The sequence below is a fragment of the Vigna unguiculata genome, chromosome 1 (genome assembly GCF_037176805.1).
Source record: "Vigna unguiculata cultivar grain cowpea cultivar isolate G323 ecotype 2 chromosome 1, ASM3717680v1, whole genome shotgun sequence".
NCBI classification, from domain to species: Eukaryota; Viridiplantae; Streptophyta; class Magnoliopsida; order Fabales; family Fabaceae; genus Vigna; species Vigna unguiculata.
Window position 1 is genome coordinate 10,231,225 of NC_140792.1, and position 14,229 is coordinate 10,245,453.

The 14,229-nt window shown below is 26.8% G+C and overlaps 1 protein-coding gene across 1 annotated transcript; it reads left to right on the forward strand.

Moving 5' to 3' along the window:
- The first annotated feature begins 7,579 nt into the window (after positions 1–7,579).
- On the forward strand, positions 7,580–10,601 carry LOC114195923 (metal tolerance protein 10-like). Its single transcript, XM_028086374.2, has 6 exons — positions 7,580–7,864; positions 8,887–8,999; positions 9,141–9,386; positions 9,526–9,606; positions 9,690–9,920; positions 10,029–10,601. Exons 1-6 carry the CDS (start codon positions 7,690–7,692, stop codon positions 10,371–10,373), a joined length of 1,191 nt encoding a protein of 396 aa, XP_027942175.1. The 5' UTR covers positions 7,580–7,689; the 3' UTR covers positions 10,374–10,601.
- Positions 10,602–14,229: the final 3,628 nt, after the last annotated feature.

Here is a 14,229-nt window from a genome sequence, read left to right on the forward strand (position 1 = left end):
TATCCAAATTGGAGAGCAACATATTGATGCAGAAGCACATAATCGATTAGATGACTTGCTCAAGAGTTGGCCTGCACCAAAATACATGTAATAGGAGACATATCAAAGGGTGTATCAACATGGAGGTAGTTGAGTCAACTATGTTTAAATGTAGCTTTTGTATCCTAAATAAAGCCAAAGACAGTGGATGATGCACTCAAGGAGGAAAATTGTTTTCTTGCAATGCAAGAGGAACTAAATCAATTCAAGAGGAATGATGTTTTGGATTTTGTACCTAGATATCAAGATCAACAAGTAATTGGTACAAAATGGGTCTTTAGAAACAAGTTGAATGATAATGGTTGAATTGTAAAGAACAAAGAAAGACTTATGGCCAAAGGGTATAGTCAAGAAGAAGGAATTGAGTATGATGAAACATATGCACATGTGGCCAGGTTATAAGTAATAAGGATTCTTCTAGCCATTGCATCAAAGTTAGACTTTAAACTCTTTCAAATGGACGTGAAGAGCGCTTTTTTGAATGGTTGCATCAAAGAACAAGTGTTTGAGGAACAACCTCCAAGATTTCAAGACTATGAATTTCAAAACCATGTATACAAGCTAAAGAAGGCTTTGTATGGTTTAAAGCAGGAACCAAGGTCATGCATGGTATGAAAGACTTAGTCAATTCTAGATAAAAAAACACCCTTACTTTCCTTTTGTAGTGTCTCTAGGTTAGTTTTTAAACTTTCATTTTCCTTTTATAATTATTTCAATCCATTCTCTAGCCACATGTTTTCCCCTTTATATTTATTGTTTGAATATTATAAATTTCTAGCTTTTTCATGCAGTTCATTGAATACATCAAGTAGTTGATGATACTTGTTTTCAACATTTTCATTAGAGGAGTCAAAACTACTTACACTACTCTTAGAGGATTTCGTGTTAGCCATGAAGCACAAATTTGTTTCTTCTTCAAGATTCTCACTCGACTCACTAGAGGTACTTGCATCATTATCCTCCCAAGCAATATATGCCTTCTTCTTCTTCTTGCATTTGTTGGCCTTACTATTTTCTTCCAATTTTTGTTTCAACTTAAAAATTGGACATCCAAGCTTGATGTGGCCAGCTTTACCACATCCAAAACATGTTAGTGTACCAAATTGATCTTTTTTCTTAAAGCTTCTCTTATTTTCTGCAGATTTTGCATTAATTTATTCTTATACTTAAGAAATTTTGAGAACCATTTTACCAATAAGTTTAATGCCTCACTCTCATAATTCTCCTCATATTGACTAACCATTTATTCAACTTTGTTTGTCAATGTTTTACTGGCAGTCTTCATAGCATCCTTCAATGCAACACTTTGTCGTGTATCTCCTTCTTCTTCCTCTTTAAGCCTTCCCAGTTCTAGTTCATGCTCCCTTAGTTTTCCAAAAAGAGTAGCCATATTCATTCTTGTGAGGCTTCTTTATTCTGATATTTTGGTGACCTTGGGTTGCCATGCTCTACCTAAACTTTTCAAAATCTTGATGTTTAATTCCTCTTTGTTAAAGGTTTTTCCTAAAGCCAATAGATGGTAACTATGTAAGTGAATCTTTTCTGCATTTCATAGATGGTTTGTCCAACCTTCATTGTGAACATCTCATACTTTTGAATAAGAGAGTTCTTTATGGCTCTTTTAACCTCATATGTTCCTTCATGTGTCATCTCCAAGACATCTCACATCTCTTTTGTTGATTCACATACTGAAACCATGTAAAATTCATCCAACATTAGTGCAAATAAGATGATGTTCCTAACTGTAACATCATAATGGGCTCTTTTGTTTTCACCAGGAGTCCATAAGGAAAACTCTTTAGGAATATTTCTGCCTTCAACAAATTTTGTAGGTATAAAGGGTCTATTCATTACAACATCCCATACTCCTTTATTAATAGATTCTAAAAATACTTTCATTCGTATTTTCCAGAAAGGATAGTTTTCTCCAACAAACAGCGGTGGTTTATTAATTGAAGCCCCTTCAAAAAAACATTTGTGAAACATTGACCAAGGTCAGGATCTTTTAGTCGATTATCTTGTGATTAACTAGCTTTCATGCCAATTATTAGAATAAATGCAGTCCAATCTTTTACAACCAAGAGGGGGGGTGAATTGGTTGTAAACAAAATTTTAGTAGTTTTTTAGTTTCAAAACCAATTTTCAAAAAACATTTGATCAATTCATGAAGAGTATGTGATGCTTAGTAATCTTAATCTTTATACAATACAAGATGTGCAAAAGATAATGAAAGAGAAGAAAAAATACAAAAAAAAATTATACTAGTTTGATTCTTTCAGAATCTACATCCAGTTTCTAGCAACCTTAGCTAGATATTTTCACTAGAATATCAAAAGTAATATTACAAGAATTCTCCTATGCAATATCTTCACACATGTTACACAAGAGACTTGAATACATGTCATGGTTTTCTACACAACACAATGCTATGCACAATTGCATAACTTTATCACTATCTCATTGACAAGAACACACTAGAAAAGAAATTATGCAAAGAAAAATTAGAACAACTACACCTGATTTGTGTTGATGTTACAATATCAACCTAAGCCAAGTCAAGATGCACTTGAATCAACATGATCTTGATTGATCTTGATACTTTCCATAAAACACGTAAGAATTGCTCTAAGAAGCTCCAATCACTCTTGCTCAAATTTTTGTAAAATTGAATTGTTCTTTTTTGGGAAATCAAAATTTTGGAATTTAAAGTGAAAACCAGTATCTGAATAATTTAATCAATTATGTTAATGAAGTAATCAATTAAGTTTTGATTTCTAGAAAAACTAAAACTTTATGTATTAATTGATTATATTAATGTTATAATCCATTCATTTACAGAACATGACACTTTCTAGGTTAACATACTATTAATCTATTAATTTATATATCTAATTGATTATTTATCCTTTTAAGTGAGTTATAATTTAAAAATACACCTATTTCGTGCCATTGTGATTCATAAACTGTCAAACCTTGATTATATATGGATTCTACTAACATTTTCACTTGGCTTTACAACCTTTCTAGACTCTACTCCAAGCCTAATACTCTAACACATACCTTAGGCATCCTTTGCACCTTGATTTATATGGACATCATAAAAAGCAAATCTTCAAGCCAATGGTCCTTGTGTGCCAGGAATAAAACATGTCACACTGACCGTGTCATGCAACACAACTGTGAAGTGACACGAGGAAAATAAATTCAAAAATAAAATTTAAAAATCTATTAAAAAAATTGAAAAAAAAACACAAATTGATACTTGGAACTGACTTTAACACCCTTTGTATAGTACTTATGCATAGGACCAAATTGAATCACTTTTAAAAAAGTCAGGATCAAAATGTGACGGAAAAAAACTGAAGGATTGACTTGACACTTTTCAACAAAAATAAAGACCAGAGAATAATTAAACCCAAATTATAATATTTTTTATATATTTTATACGTTATTTGACTTTTTTTAATATATTTATGTATTAGATGAAATAATTACTTTATTGTAAGAAAATATAGACTTAAATTTAAAATTAAATTTTTAGAAAATTTAATTTTCATTAAAAAAACATGTCTCTAGAAATTTGGATTTAAAACTTGATCCAAATATTTGGATTTAGATTTATAAACATCCAAATTAGTCTTGTAGAAGAAATATATTTTGATTCAAAATCTGATCCAAATATATGGATTTAGACCGGATTTAAATTGAATTTTATAAAATTCAATCCATGCTCACCCTAAGATGATTTTTTCTAATGTGTATTGCTAGACTCGCATAATCAATGCATTGATAAACTCTTCTAATATGTATTGTTAGACTTGTCTAATTAGTGTATCACTCATATAATGTGTATTGTTAGACTCGGCTAATTAGTGTATGTTTAAACTATGTATTGTGTATTATAAGACTCATTTAATAAATGAGTGAATAAACTCGTCTAATTTGTGTATGGATAGACTTGTCTAATGTATATTCCTATATGCATCTAATAAGTGTATAGACAAACTCGTTTAGTGTTTGTTGTTAGACTCATTTAATTAGTGTATAGACAAGACTAATCAATGTATGTTCATATTCGTTTATTGTATATTGCAAACTTGTCTAATCAATAAATAGACAAAATGATCTAATATATATTAATAAACTCGTATAATTTACGTATGAACAAATAATAGAATTATCTAATATGTAGTAATTATCTAATTATCATTTTAATTTTTACAAACTAAAAATATGAAGAATATTTAATAATAAGAATACTTATATTATAACTTAATATAAAAAATGATATATATTATATATAGTTTTTTGTAAGACAGTATTATTATATGACAATTTTTTTATTATCAATAAATACATATTATTTTAAGAAATAAGAGTAAAATATATTTTTAAATTATTTTATTAAATTATCTAGTAATTATAAATCATTAAAGGATAGAATTAAAAATGAAAATAAAATAATATAGAAAAAATAATTAATACTTTAAATATAGGTTATTGTTAAACATAATAAATGGGTAAAAGAGTAAAATAATCCTCTCAAACGTGTGAAAAAAATAAATATGAGTAAAAAGATAAAAACAAAATAAATGAGTAAAAGAGTAAAATAATTATATTATCAATAAATATATTATTTTTCAAATATTATATTTTATGAATTTAATTTTATTAGAAATCATAAAAGGATATAAGCAAAAACAAAAAAAAAAAGACAATATAGAAAAAAAATCAATACTTTAAATATAAATTATTGTTTAACATAATAAATAATTAAAAGAGTAAAATAATGGATAACAACAAAATAAATATGGGTAAAGATGTAAAATCAAAACAAATGAATAAAAAAGTAAAATAATTTACGTGAACACAAAAAAAAAGCATAGGTAAACACGTAAATTAAAAATGTCAATGATAAAGTTGACATTTTTAACCATTCTCAACAAAATAAACATGAATAATAAAAAAAAAATTCTATTATCTTATTTTCTTATATTAAAAATTTAAATTTGAAGTTTTATAACATATTTTTAATGTAGTTTTTTATCGAATAATATCAGTTTAATATTTATATACAAAAATTATGAAGAATATTTAAGTATGGAAATATTTATACTATAATTAAATATAATCATTTAAAACATTACTTAAAATTTTATGTAGATAAAATTAATGTAATTCTTTTATTAAATAACATCAATTTAACTTTTACATACCAAACAATATTTAACAACAGGAATATTTATACTATAATTTAATGTAAAAATGATAAATGTTATAGCCAATTTTATTAAAACAAAAGTTATTAATTGACAATTTTTTTATTATCAATAAATATATACAACTTTTTAAATAATATTATTTTAAAAATAAAACTAAAATATATTTTTTAAAATTTAATTTTATTAAATGATTAAGTAAATAAAAATCATAAAACGATAAAATTAAAATTAAAGAAATATAATTTAAATATAAATTTATTTTTAACATAATAAATAAAGAAAAAGTAAAATAACCTTCTAAAAATATGTAACAGCAAAGTAAATATATATAAAAATATATAAATGTTCAAATTGCCTAAATCCATTAAAAAAAAAAGGATAATCGGAAGTTTTTGTTTTGGACCTTGGGTTAGTGCTTTGACACTAAATATAAGAAGAGAGAAAAATTAAGGTTTTACCCTAGCCAAAGTCAATGAGCTTTTGAGGTATTTAGAAAATTTTGGAACGGAGAAAGAAAAATTTGGATGCAAGAAGAAAGCCCTTTTGTTTTTCTTTAACTTAAAGCGATAAAGCTCAAACCCAAAAACTCTACCTAAAAAATCAGACATCTCCGTCCCCGAAGAAGTTAATTTGCATGAATGAATATATGATCTAAACAAAAGTCATAGTAATTATTAGTCTTTAGTGTGCAATATATAGTTTGTCGTTATATTCAACAATAACTTTTTTTTTTAAATTTAAAATATAACTAAGAACAATATAAAAATATGAAATATGTAATCAAAATTGGAAATCTTCATTCTAAATTATTATAAATATATATTATATATTATTGGCAGAAACACCTCTTAAGGCTTGTTTAAACCATTTTTTATTACAATACAGTAATTCAATTCTAAGAAAATATATGATTTTGTTTGAATTACTTGAAAATGGTATTTGATGATTATTTTTAAGTGAAAAGGTTTATTTGGTTAGTTTTAAGTAAAGAATTATACAATTGCACATTTTCTTAAATAAAATATTTTTATCTGTTAAAAGAATATAATTGCGTACCAAATACATCAAAATAATGTTATCAAGAAGCCTAATGTTAAAATATACAATAACTTAAATAATTAAAAAATATATCTAATTAATAAGGGTATAGATTGAAAAACATGATTTTCAATTATAAATAATTTTTAATAATATTATCATTAAAAAATATCTAAAATTTAAAATAAATTTGATTTTAATACTCTAAAAATATATTTTAAATTATTTTAATTTTTAAGAAGTATGCTTGTAGTTAGATGTTTCTTTTTTCAATATGTAAATTAGTGAGCGTTGGTTTGTGTTTATGTTTCTTAATTTAAAAAAAATCATAACTAAATATTATAATTATAAAATTATATGAAAAATATTTTTTGAGATATATTCTTACTTATTTTTATTTATTTATTTGATATCTTAGATATTAATAATTAAAACTAAATGGATTTTATATTATACATATTTGTCTTTCAAATGCGAAACATTATTAGTTATGGTTAATAATCCTTAGTAATACTATATCTAAATGAAGACTTACAATTTAAAATAATTTGACTAGAAAAACACATACCTTTTGCGTGTGTGCACTTTTTAAATAAAAAAAAATTGAATTATTATTAAATATTATAATTAAATTATAAAAACAAAAAACAATTTCAATAAACTTTTATTTATCCTTTTTTATTTATTTGATATATGAGACATTAAAAATAAAAACTGTTGCTTAAATATATATATATATGTAAGAGGTAAGATGTCATCTGAAGGATAATCCCACTAATATGCAAATATATGCAAATTTGTTTTGTTCTGTTGTTAACATTGGAGCTGAATTTATTAAAAAATGTTAATGTACTAATAAGAGTGAAATTTCTTTTATTTAAATACCGAATAAAGTGATATATAAGCACACATTTATTTAAGAAACTAAATTCAGTTTCAAGTCAAAATTGAAGATGAAGTAAAAAAGTTACTGACTCCCATTTTTTCAAATAATCCATGAAAAGGTGCTGTTTGATTCCTTAAGAAAATAAATCTTATGGAATAATAACATGAACTATTACGATATTTCCTTCGAGGAGGAATAACTTCGTTTAGTATAAAAGAGTCTTGATGAAAACAATTCAGAATAGTGCATAGGATTTATCTAATACACATTTTCAGTTTCCCTAATTTTAGTTCTTCTTGTCACTCTGAGATCAAATCAAGGAAAAACACGTGAGTCCACGTGTTGCCACACGTGTACTTCTGTTTATAAAGTTTTCATCAGTTTCATCTTAAGTTGATTATATCACAGTTCTTTTCTTCCTTTACTATCTCCCTGTAACAAGGAAAACAGTTATCACTCACATTGCATTAACCCGAACAAAAACAAACTCTGAGATAAAGGAATATGGAGGAGAATGGTGGAGGATCCCGCCGGAGGGAACCGCTTCTGGTGGCGGCGGAGGAAGAGGTTGCAAAAGGTTCGTGGAAACTTAATTTGAAAGAGTTTCGTTTGCCAAGCCAAACAGATGACCATCAACCCAAACAATCCTTCACTCTTCAGAGTCTTCTTTGTAAACCAAGTGAGGCCATTCTTTCTTTTTTTCGTTTTTGCTGTTTATTATGTTGATGTGTTGAGTTGTGGGAACCCAGTAAACCATTTGTCACCTCTTTTTCTTAGAACTTTTAAAGATTCTGTTTTGTAATAGGTGTGTGGTTTGTTAATATGGTGATGGTTGTGTATTTGTACACTATTTATCTTGAATGTGGGGTCTGTTTTGGTTTCTACTGTTACCATGCATGTGTTGAATCCTGCAAATTGAGGTTTTCTTTTAATCTTGAAACTTCAATGTCTTTTTTTGTGCGATGAGTGTGTTTTGTTTTCTATGATGTTTTGTTTTTGAATTGTGAAAATCGAGGTAGTTGGAGATGTGGTTTTTGTAATTAGTTTTTGTTGGTTATTTATTTTAGGCCATGGTGGGAATCTTTCGATAAAGGCAGAGTTTTTTTCATCGTGAATGTGCATATTTGGTGACGCTTCAATTTTTTGATAACAAGTCAAGAGTACACAGTGATTTTTGATTGATAACGATTACTATTATTAGAGATAGACGCTTCATTTATCATATCATGTATAATTCCTTTCTAGTTAGAATATATTTATTTGATTATGTTAATAATAATTACTATTATTAGATATATATTAGATGTAGATACTCCATTGATCATATCTTTTATAATTCCTGTTAGAATCTCTTGTACATGATTATTCCATAAGCAAGCATGGATTTTCCTCACCTGATATGAAACTGGGTCCTGTTTGCTTTTCAGATCATTCTCTTATACCCTGTATTATCTTTTCTCCAAATATTAAATAAGAGTTGAGTAAAAAAGTACTTGACTATGTACAAGTTCACATAATGTTTAAAATTTTAAATATTTAGTTAAAAAGGCTTAGTAAATGGTGATTTGAAAATGTTGGCATTATTGATTATTACTTAAATTGAGAAATCCATCATCAATCTGTTTCAGTTAAATCTATATTCTCTAGTTTATGGATTAGCGAACTTACTTTCTAACTTCTGTGTTAATTTATGTGTTTTAGGGAAGCAACGGAAAGTGGCAGAATATTACAAGCAGCAGGAGAGACTCCTTGAAGGATTTAGTGAGATGGAGACTATGACTGAAACGGGTGGTTTCCCTGGAGCTCTCTCTGAGGTTTGATTGTTCGATCACTAACCAGTTATTTATGACTATCCATTAAACTTGATTATCGCAAACACTTGCAGATAAATGATTTGGTTAAATATAGGAAGAGAACTGTAGTATTACTAAATATGCATGCCACATGTTTGTCAGGATGAAATGAAGCAACTAGCAAAGAGTGAGAGGATGGCGGTTCATGTCTCAAATATCTGTAACTTGGTGCTGTTTGCAGCAAAGGTTTACGCCTCAATTGCGAGCAGATCATTGGCAGTCATTGCCTCAACCATGGATTCTCTCTTGGATCTCTTGTCAGGGTTCATACTGTGGTTTACTGCTCATGCCATGAAAAACCCAAACCAATATCACTATCCAATTGGAAAGAAACGCATGCAACCAGTGGTAAGAAACTTTTATATGTAGTGTCATAATGTGAAGATAGCGAGAATAGCAATAATTGGTTATATAAGATACTTTCAAAATAGTCATTCATTGCATGGTTTCTTAATGCAGCTACATGCTGATATGATTTCCTGTGCAGGGTATCATTGTTTTTGCATCAGTGATGGCAACCTTGGGGTTGCAGATTTTGATTGAATCTGCCCGGGAACTTATTTCCAAGGTAATTGGGATAAACTCTTTTGTTCTTATTTGTTCTCATAATCGACAGCGTTATAATTTCGTATATCATTCTTTTCCTTGCAGTCTAAGCCTGACATGGATCCAACAAAACTCCATTGGATGATAGGGATTATGGTGGGTGTGACTATAGTGAAGTTCATTCTTATGGTCTTCTGCCGAAGATTTAAAAATGAAATCGTTAGGGCTTATGCACAAGATCACTTCTTTGATGTCATTACTAATTCTGTCGGATTAGTTGCGGCTGTTCTAGCAGTTAAGTTCTACTGGTGGATTGATCCAACAGGAGCTATTATTGTGAGTTTATAACTACATCATAGTACTTCTCTTTACTTTTTTTATTTTGCTTGCTACTACTGGAGCCAACTGCGTGATTGAACTAATAATGATACTGTGTTAATGCAGATAGCATTGTATACAATTAACACATGGGCCAGAACAGTGATTGAGAATGTTTGGTCACTCATTGGAAGGACAGCACCACCTGATTTTCTTGCCAAGTTAACTTACCTCATATGGAATCACCATGAGCAGATCAAGCACATAGATACTGTTAGAGCATACACCTTTGGTGCACATTACTTTGTGGAAGTTGACATTGTCTTGCCAGAAGACATGGTTCTCCATCTAGCACACAACATTGGTGAGACACTCCAAGAGAAGTTAGAGCAACTCCCAGAGGTTGAGAGGGCTTTTGTGCACATAGATTTTGAGTTCACTCACAGGCCAGAGCACAAGACCATGGTGTGATGATATGCCATTGAACAATTATGCCATAACTTAGATCTGCCCATTCTCTTTGCTTGTTTTATTTAAGCCAAATAGCATAGTTTTTCTTTCTGATGTTTATAGTTTCTGATTCCTCTAAACAATTAAGTATTTTTTTTTCACACAATTTTTAGGTAGTGTGTAGGAAGATACAATGTTGAAATATAAATAAAATAGTTTTTGAATGTGTTTGATGGTATGTTAAATTTGTGTGACTTATGAGGTAGTTTATTAAGTGAACAAATGTATTACATGGTAGTTTGTAGTCAAATAGCTTAGTTATTACGTTTTTAATGGCTTGGTTATTATTTCTTTTAAGAGATAGAGTTATAAGGTTTGCTTTAGGGGTAAAGTTGGAAGGGAGGTCTGAGCTTAACTCTTTATAATATCGGTTTGATGGGTTTGAAATGGAGGTAAAAGAGATTTAATGTTTTTCACATACGAAATATGCACAAAAATATCAACAATCAATATTTAATGATAACAAAATAATAAATTTGAAGACATAAATAATTAGAGGGTAATCCACATACAAAATATTAACCACTAACATTTACTAATAACAAAATAATAAGTTTGAAAAGATAAATAACTGGACGGTAAGGTTGGATGTAGAGATGGCAAATAAACCCGTCCCCGTGGGTATTGTTCGAACCCGTCTCCGTTTTGACGGGAATCCCCGCATTGACTGGGTATGGGATGGGGAATCTCCGACTTTTTCAACTGGGTATGGGGATGTACATATCCCCGCCATATTACCCGTCCCCATTTAAATTATTAAAATGTTCCTAATTAATTAAATAACCACATATATATATATATATATATATATATATTATTTTTTATTTATTCTAATTATTTGGTTTGTCATGAAACTAATTTTGAATGTTAATTAAAAAAATTTATGTCTCACATTTGAATATTTCTATTATTTTTTAATATTTTTATTTAATGTATATTTTTCTTTCACATGAAAATGTTTAATACTCTCAATTTAAGTATTTAATAGCACAAACATTTCGTTTATTAGGTAATATAAAAAAAATCATGTACTTATTATTCTTATTATTAGTTTTTGTTTCATTTGAATAACTTTTTTATTTCAACTTATCATACCCTTAATTATACACTTATTTTCTTTTGTGCGATTTCTTTCAATAGTCTCTCAAATTGTTTGTAAACATTTTTTAATTTTTTAATATTTTATTTCTTGTTTATTTTCATTATGTATAATACTATTTCGATATATTTTATTTAATTATTTTTTATTTTTTAACTTATTATCAATCATACTGTAATTTTTTCACTATAATTATATAAATAACTTTTATTTACTACAATATAAAAATTTAATGTAATTGTCATTAATATTTTTTTATCACCATCCAACATAATTGAAGTTCAAAAGATACAAGATCTATGTTAAAATTTTATTATTATGATTATTATTTGTTCTTTGTAACATTTTAATTAAGTAATGTATTATAACTTTTATTAGTGTATAAAAAAGAGATTCATTAGAATTTAAAATATTGAAGTAAACAAACATTTAAAATATATTTTAATTTGAATATTTGTTTCCTTTTATATTTTTTTAAAAGTATTTTTAAATTTCATCAACTAGGTTTCATTAATGTTTGCAAATTTAATAAATGTGTTGGTTCTCATGAAATTTTATTTGGTATTATAATCTAAAATGTAAATAATTATAATTTATTTTAAACTTTTATTATGATTATTATTTGTTCTTTGTATCATTTTGATCAAATGATGTATTATAACTTTTATTAGTATATAAAAAAGATATTCATTAGAATTTAAAAGATTGAAGTAAACAAACATTTAAAATATATTTTAATTTGAATATTTGTTTTTCGCTTATACTTTTAAAAAAATATTTTTAAATATTATCAACTAGGTTTCATTAATATTTGTAAATTTAATAAATGTGTTGGTTCTCATGAAACTTTATTTGGTATTATAATCTAAAATATAAACAATTATAATTTATTTTAAACTTTTATTATGATTATTATTTGTTCTTTGTATCATTTGGATCAAATGATGTATTATAACTTTTATTAGTGTATAAAAAAGATATTTATTAGAATTTAAAAGATTGAAGTAAACAAACATTTAAAATATCAATTATGTTCTTTGTATCATTTTGATCAAATGATGTATTATAACTTTTATTAGTGTATAAAAAAAAGATTTATTAGAATTTAAAAGATTGAAGTAAACAAACATTTAAAATATATTTTAATTTGAATATTTGTTTTTCTTTTATATTTTTAAAAAAATATTTTTAAATTTTATCAATTATGTTTCATTAATATTTGAAAATTTAATAATTGTTTTAGTTCTCATTAAATTTTATTTGGTATTATTATATAAAATGTAAACAATTATAATTTATTTTAAAGTATTTGATATGGAAGAAACAATCATCATTCTAGTATTGAATATTTGATAATATTATGTTTCCTTTATCATAAAAATTTTATTATTTTATAAAAATTAATTAAAATTAATATTGAAGTAGTAAGAAAATGGGTATGGGTATGGGTACGAGATTATACCCGTTACCCGGTGGAGATGAGGATGAGTCAAAAATTTAATACCCGTTGGGTTTGGGTATGGGGATGAGGATGAATTTATTTACAGGGATGAGTATGGGATAGCGAAACCCGTGCCCGCCTCGCCCCGTCCCGTTACCATCCCTAGTTGGATGGAGTAATTGAACTATGAAAAAGTTGTGAAGAGATTTAATTTCTCTAATAATTTTAATTTAACATATACACAACTTAAAAAGTAATATATATATATATATATATATATATATATATATATATATATATATATTATATGTATAATGTACTTGAGTTCAAATCAATAATCAATATATCCTAATTTTAGCATAATAGATGGAAATAGCGTTTTCAGCCAAAATCAAATTTACGAACAACGAAGTGCAAAATTCGGTCAAATGTACGCGCGATTTTTCGTGCATGTATGATTCCGTTATAAAGGTGAAATTAATTTATACCTAATCATTTTGTTATAAAGGTAAAATTAATTGATACCTAAAGTATTTATATACTAGTTAAAATTGGGTAGATTTTAATTTTGATAGAAACATATTATATATCAAAAAATATACGTCAATAATGATAAATAAAATTAATTCTTTGTCAATATTTAATCAAATTTAAGTTCACAAAATTCATCACTTATTCAACACCTCATTAAACTTAATTCATATGAAGTAAATCATTCAAATCAAAACAAAAATTAAAAGGATACCGTCTTCCACGGCACTACCTTAAGTTTGATTTCTTCATTTAAAACTCATGGTTGACTTATAATCCAGATTTATCATTCTAAACACTTGTATTATAAGAAATGCACCCTTCAACTATTAAAGAAATCACTACAATTTTTTTTTGTACAAAATTATAATATCGTACTTAAAATTATAAAATTGTATGTAAAATTATAATATTATACACAAATCTATGCACATTTAGATCGAACATTTTGTGAGTTGTTAGTGGCAACATCATTAGAGGGGATTAAAAGCACCGTAAGCCATTATAATATTAACAACATCTCTATATCACTAGAAGGATGGTTAGAAGCACCCGAAGTCATTATAATATTAACATTGTTTTTCAAGCCATTATAATAATAACGATGTTTTTGGTTTTTGTATTTTGTTTTGTAGATAAGATGAATATATAAATGTACAAAGGGAGACACAAATGAGAGCAAAAAGATTAAATGATGGAGGCACAAAAAAAAATTGTGTCAGTGTTAGGAGACAATAGCTACCTTT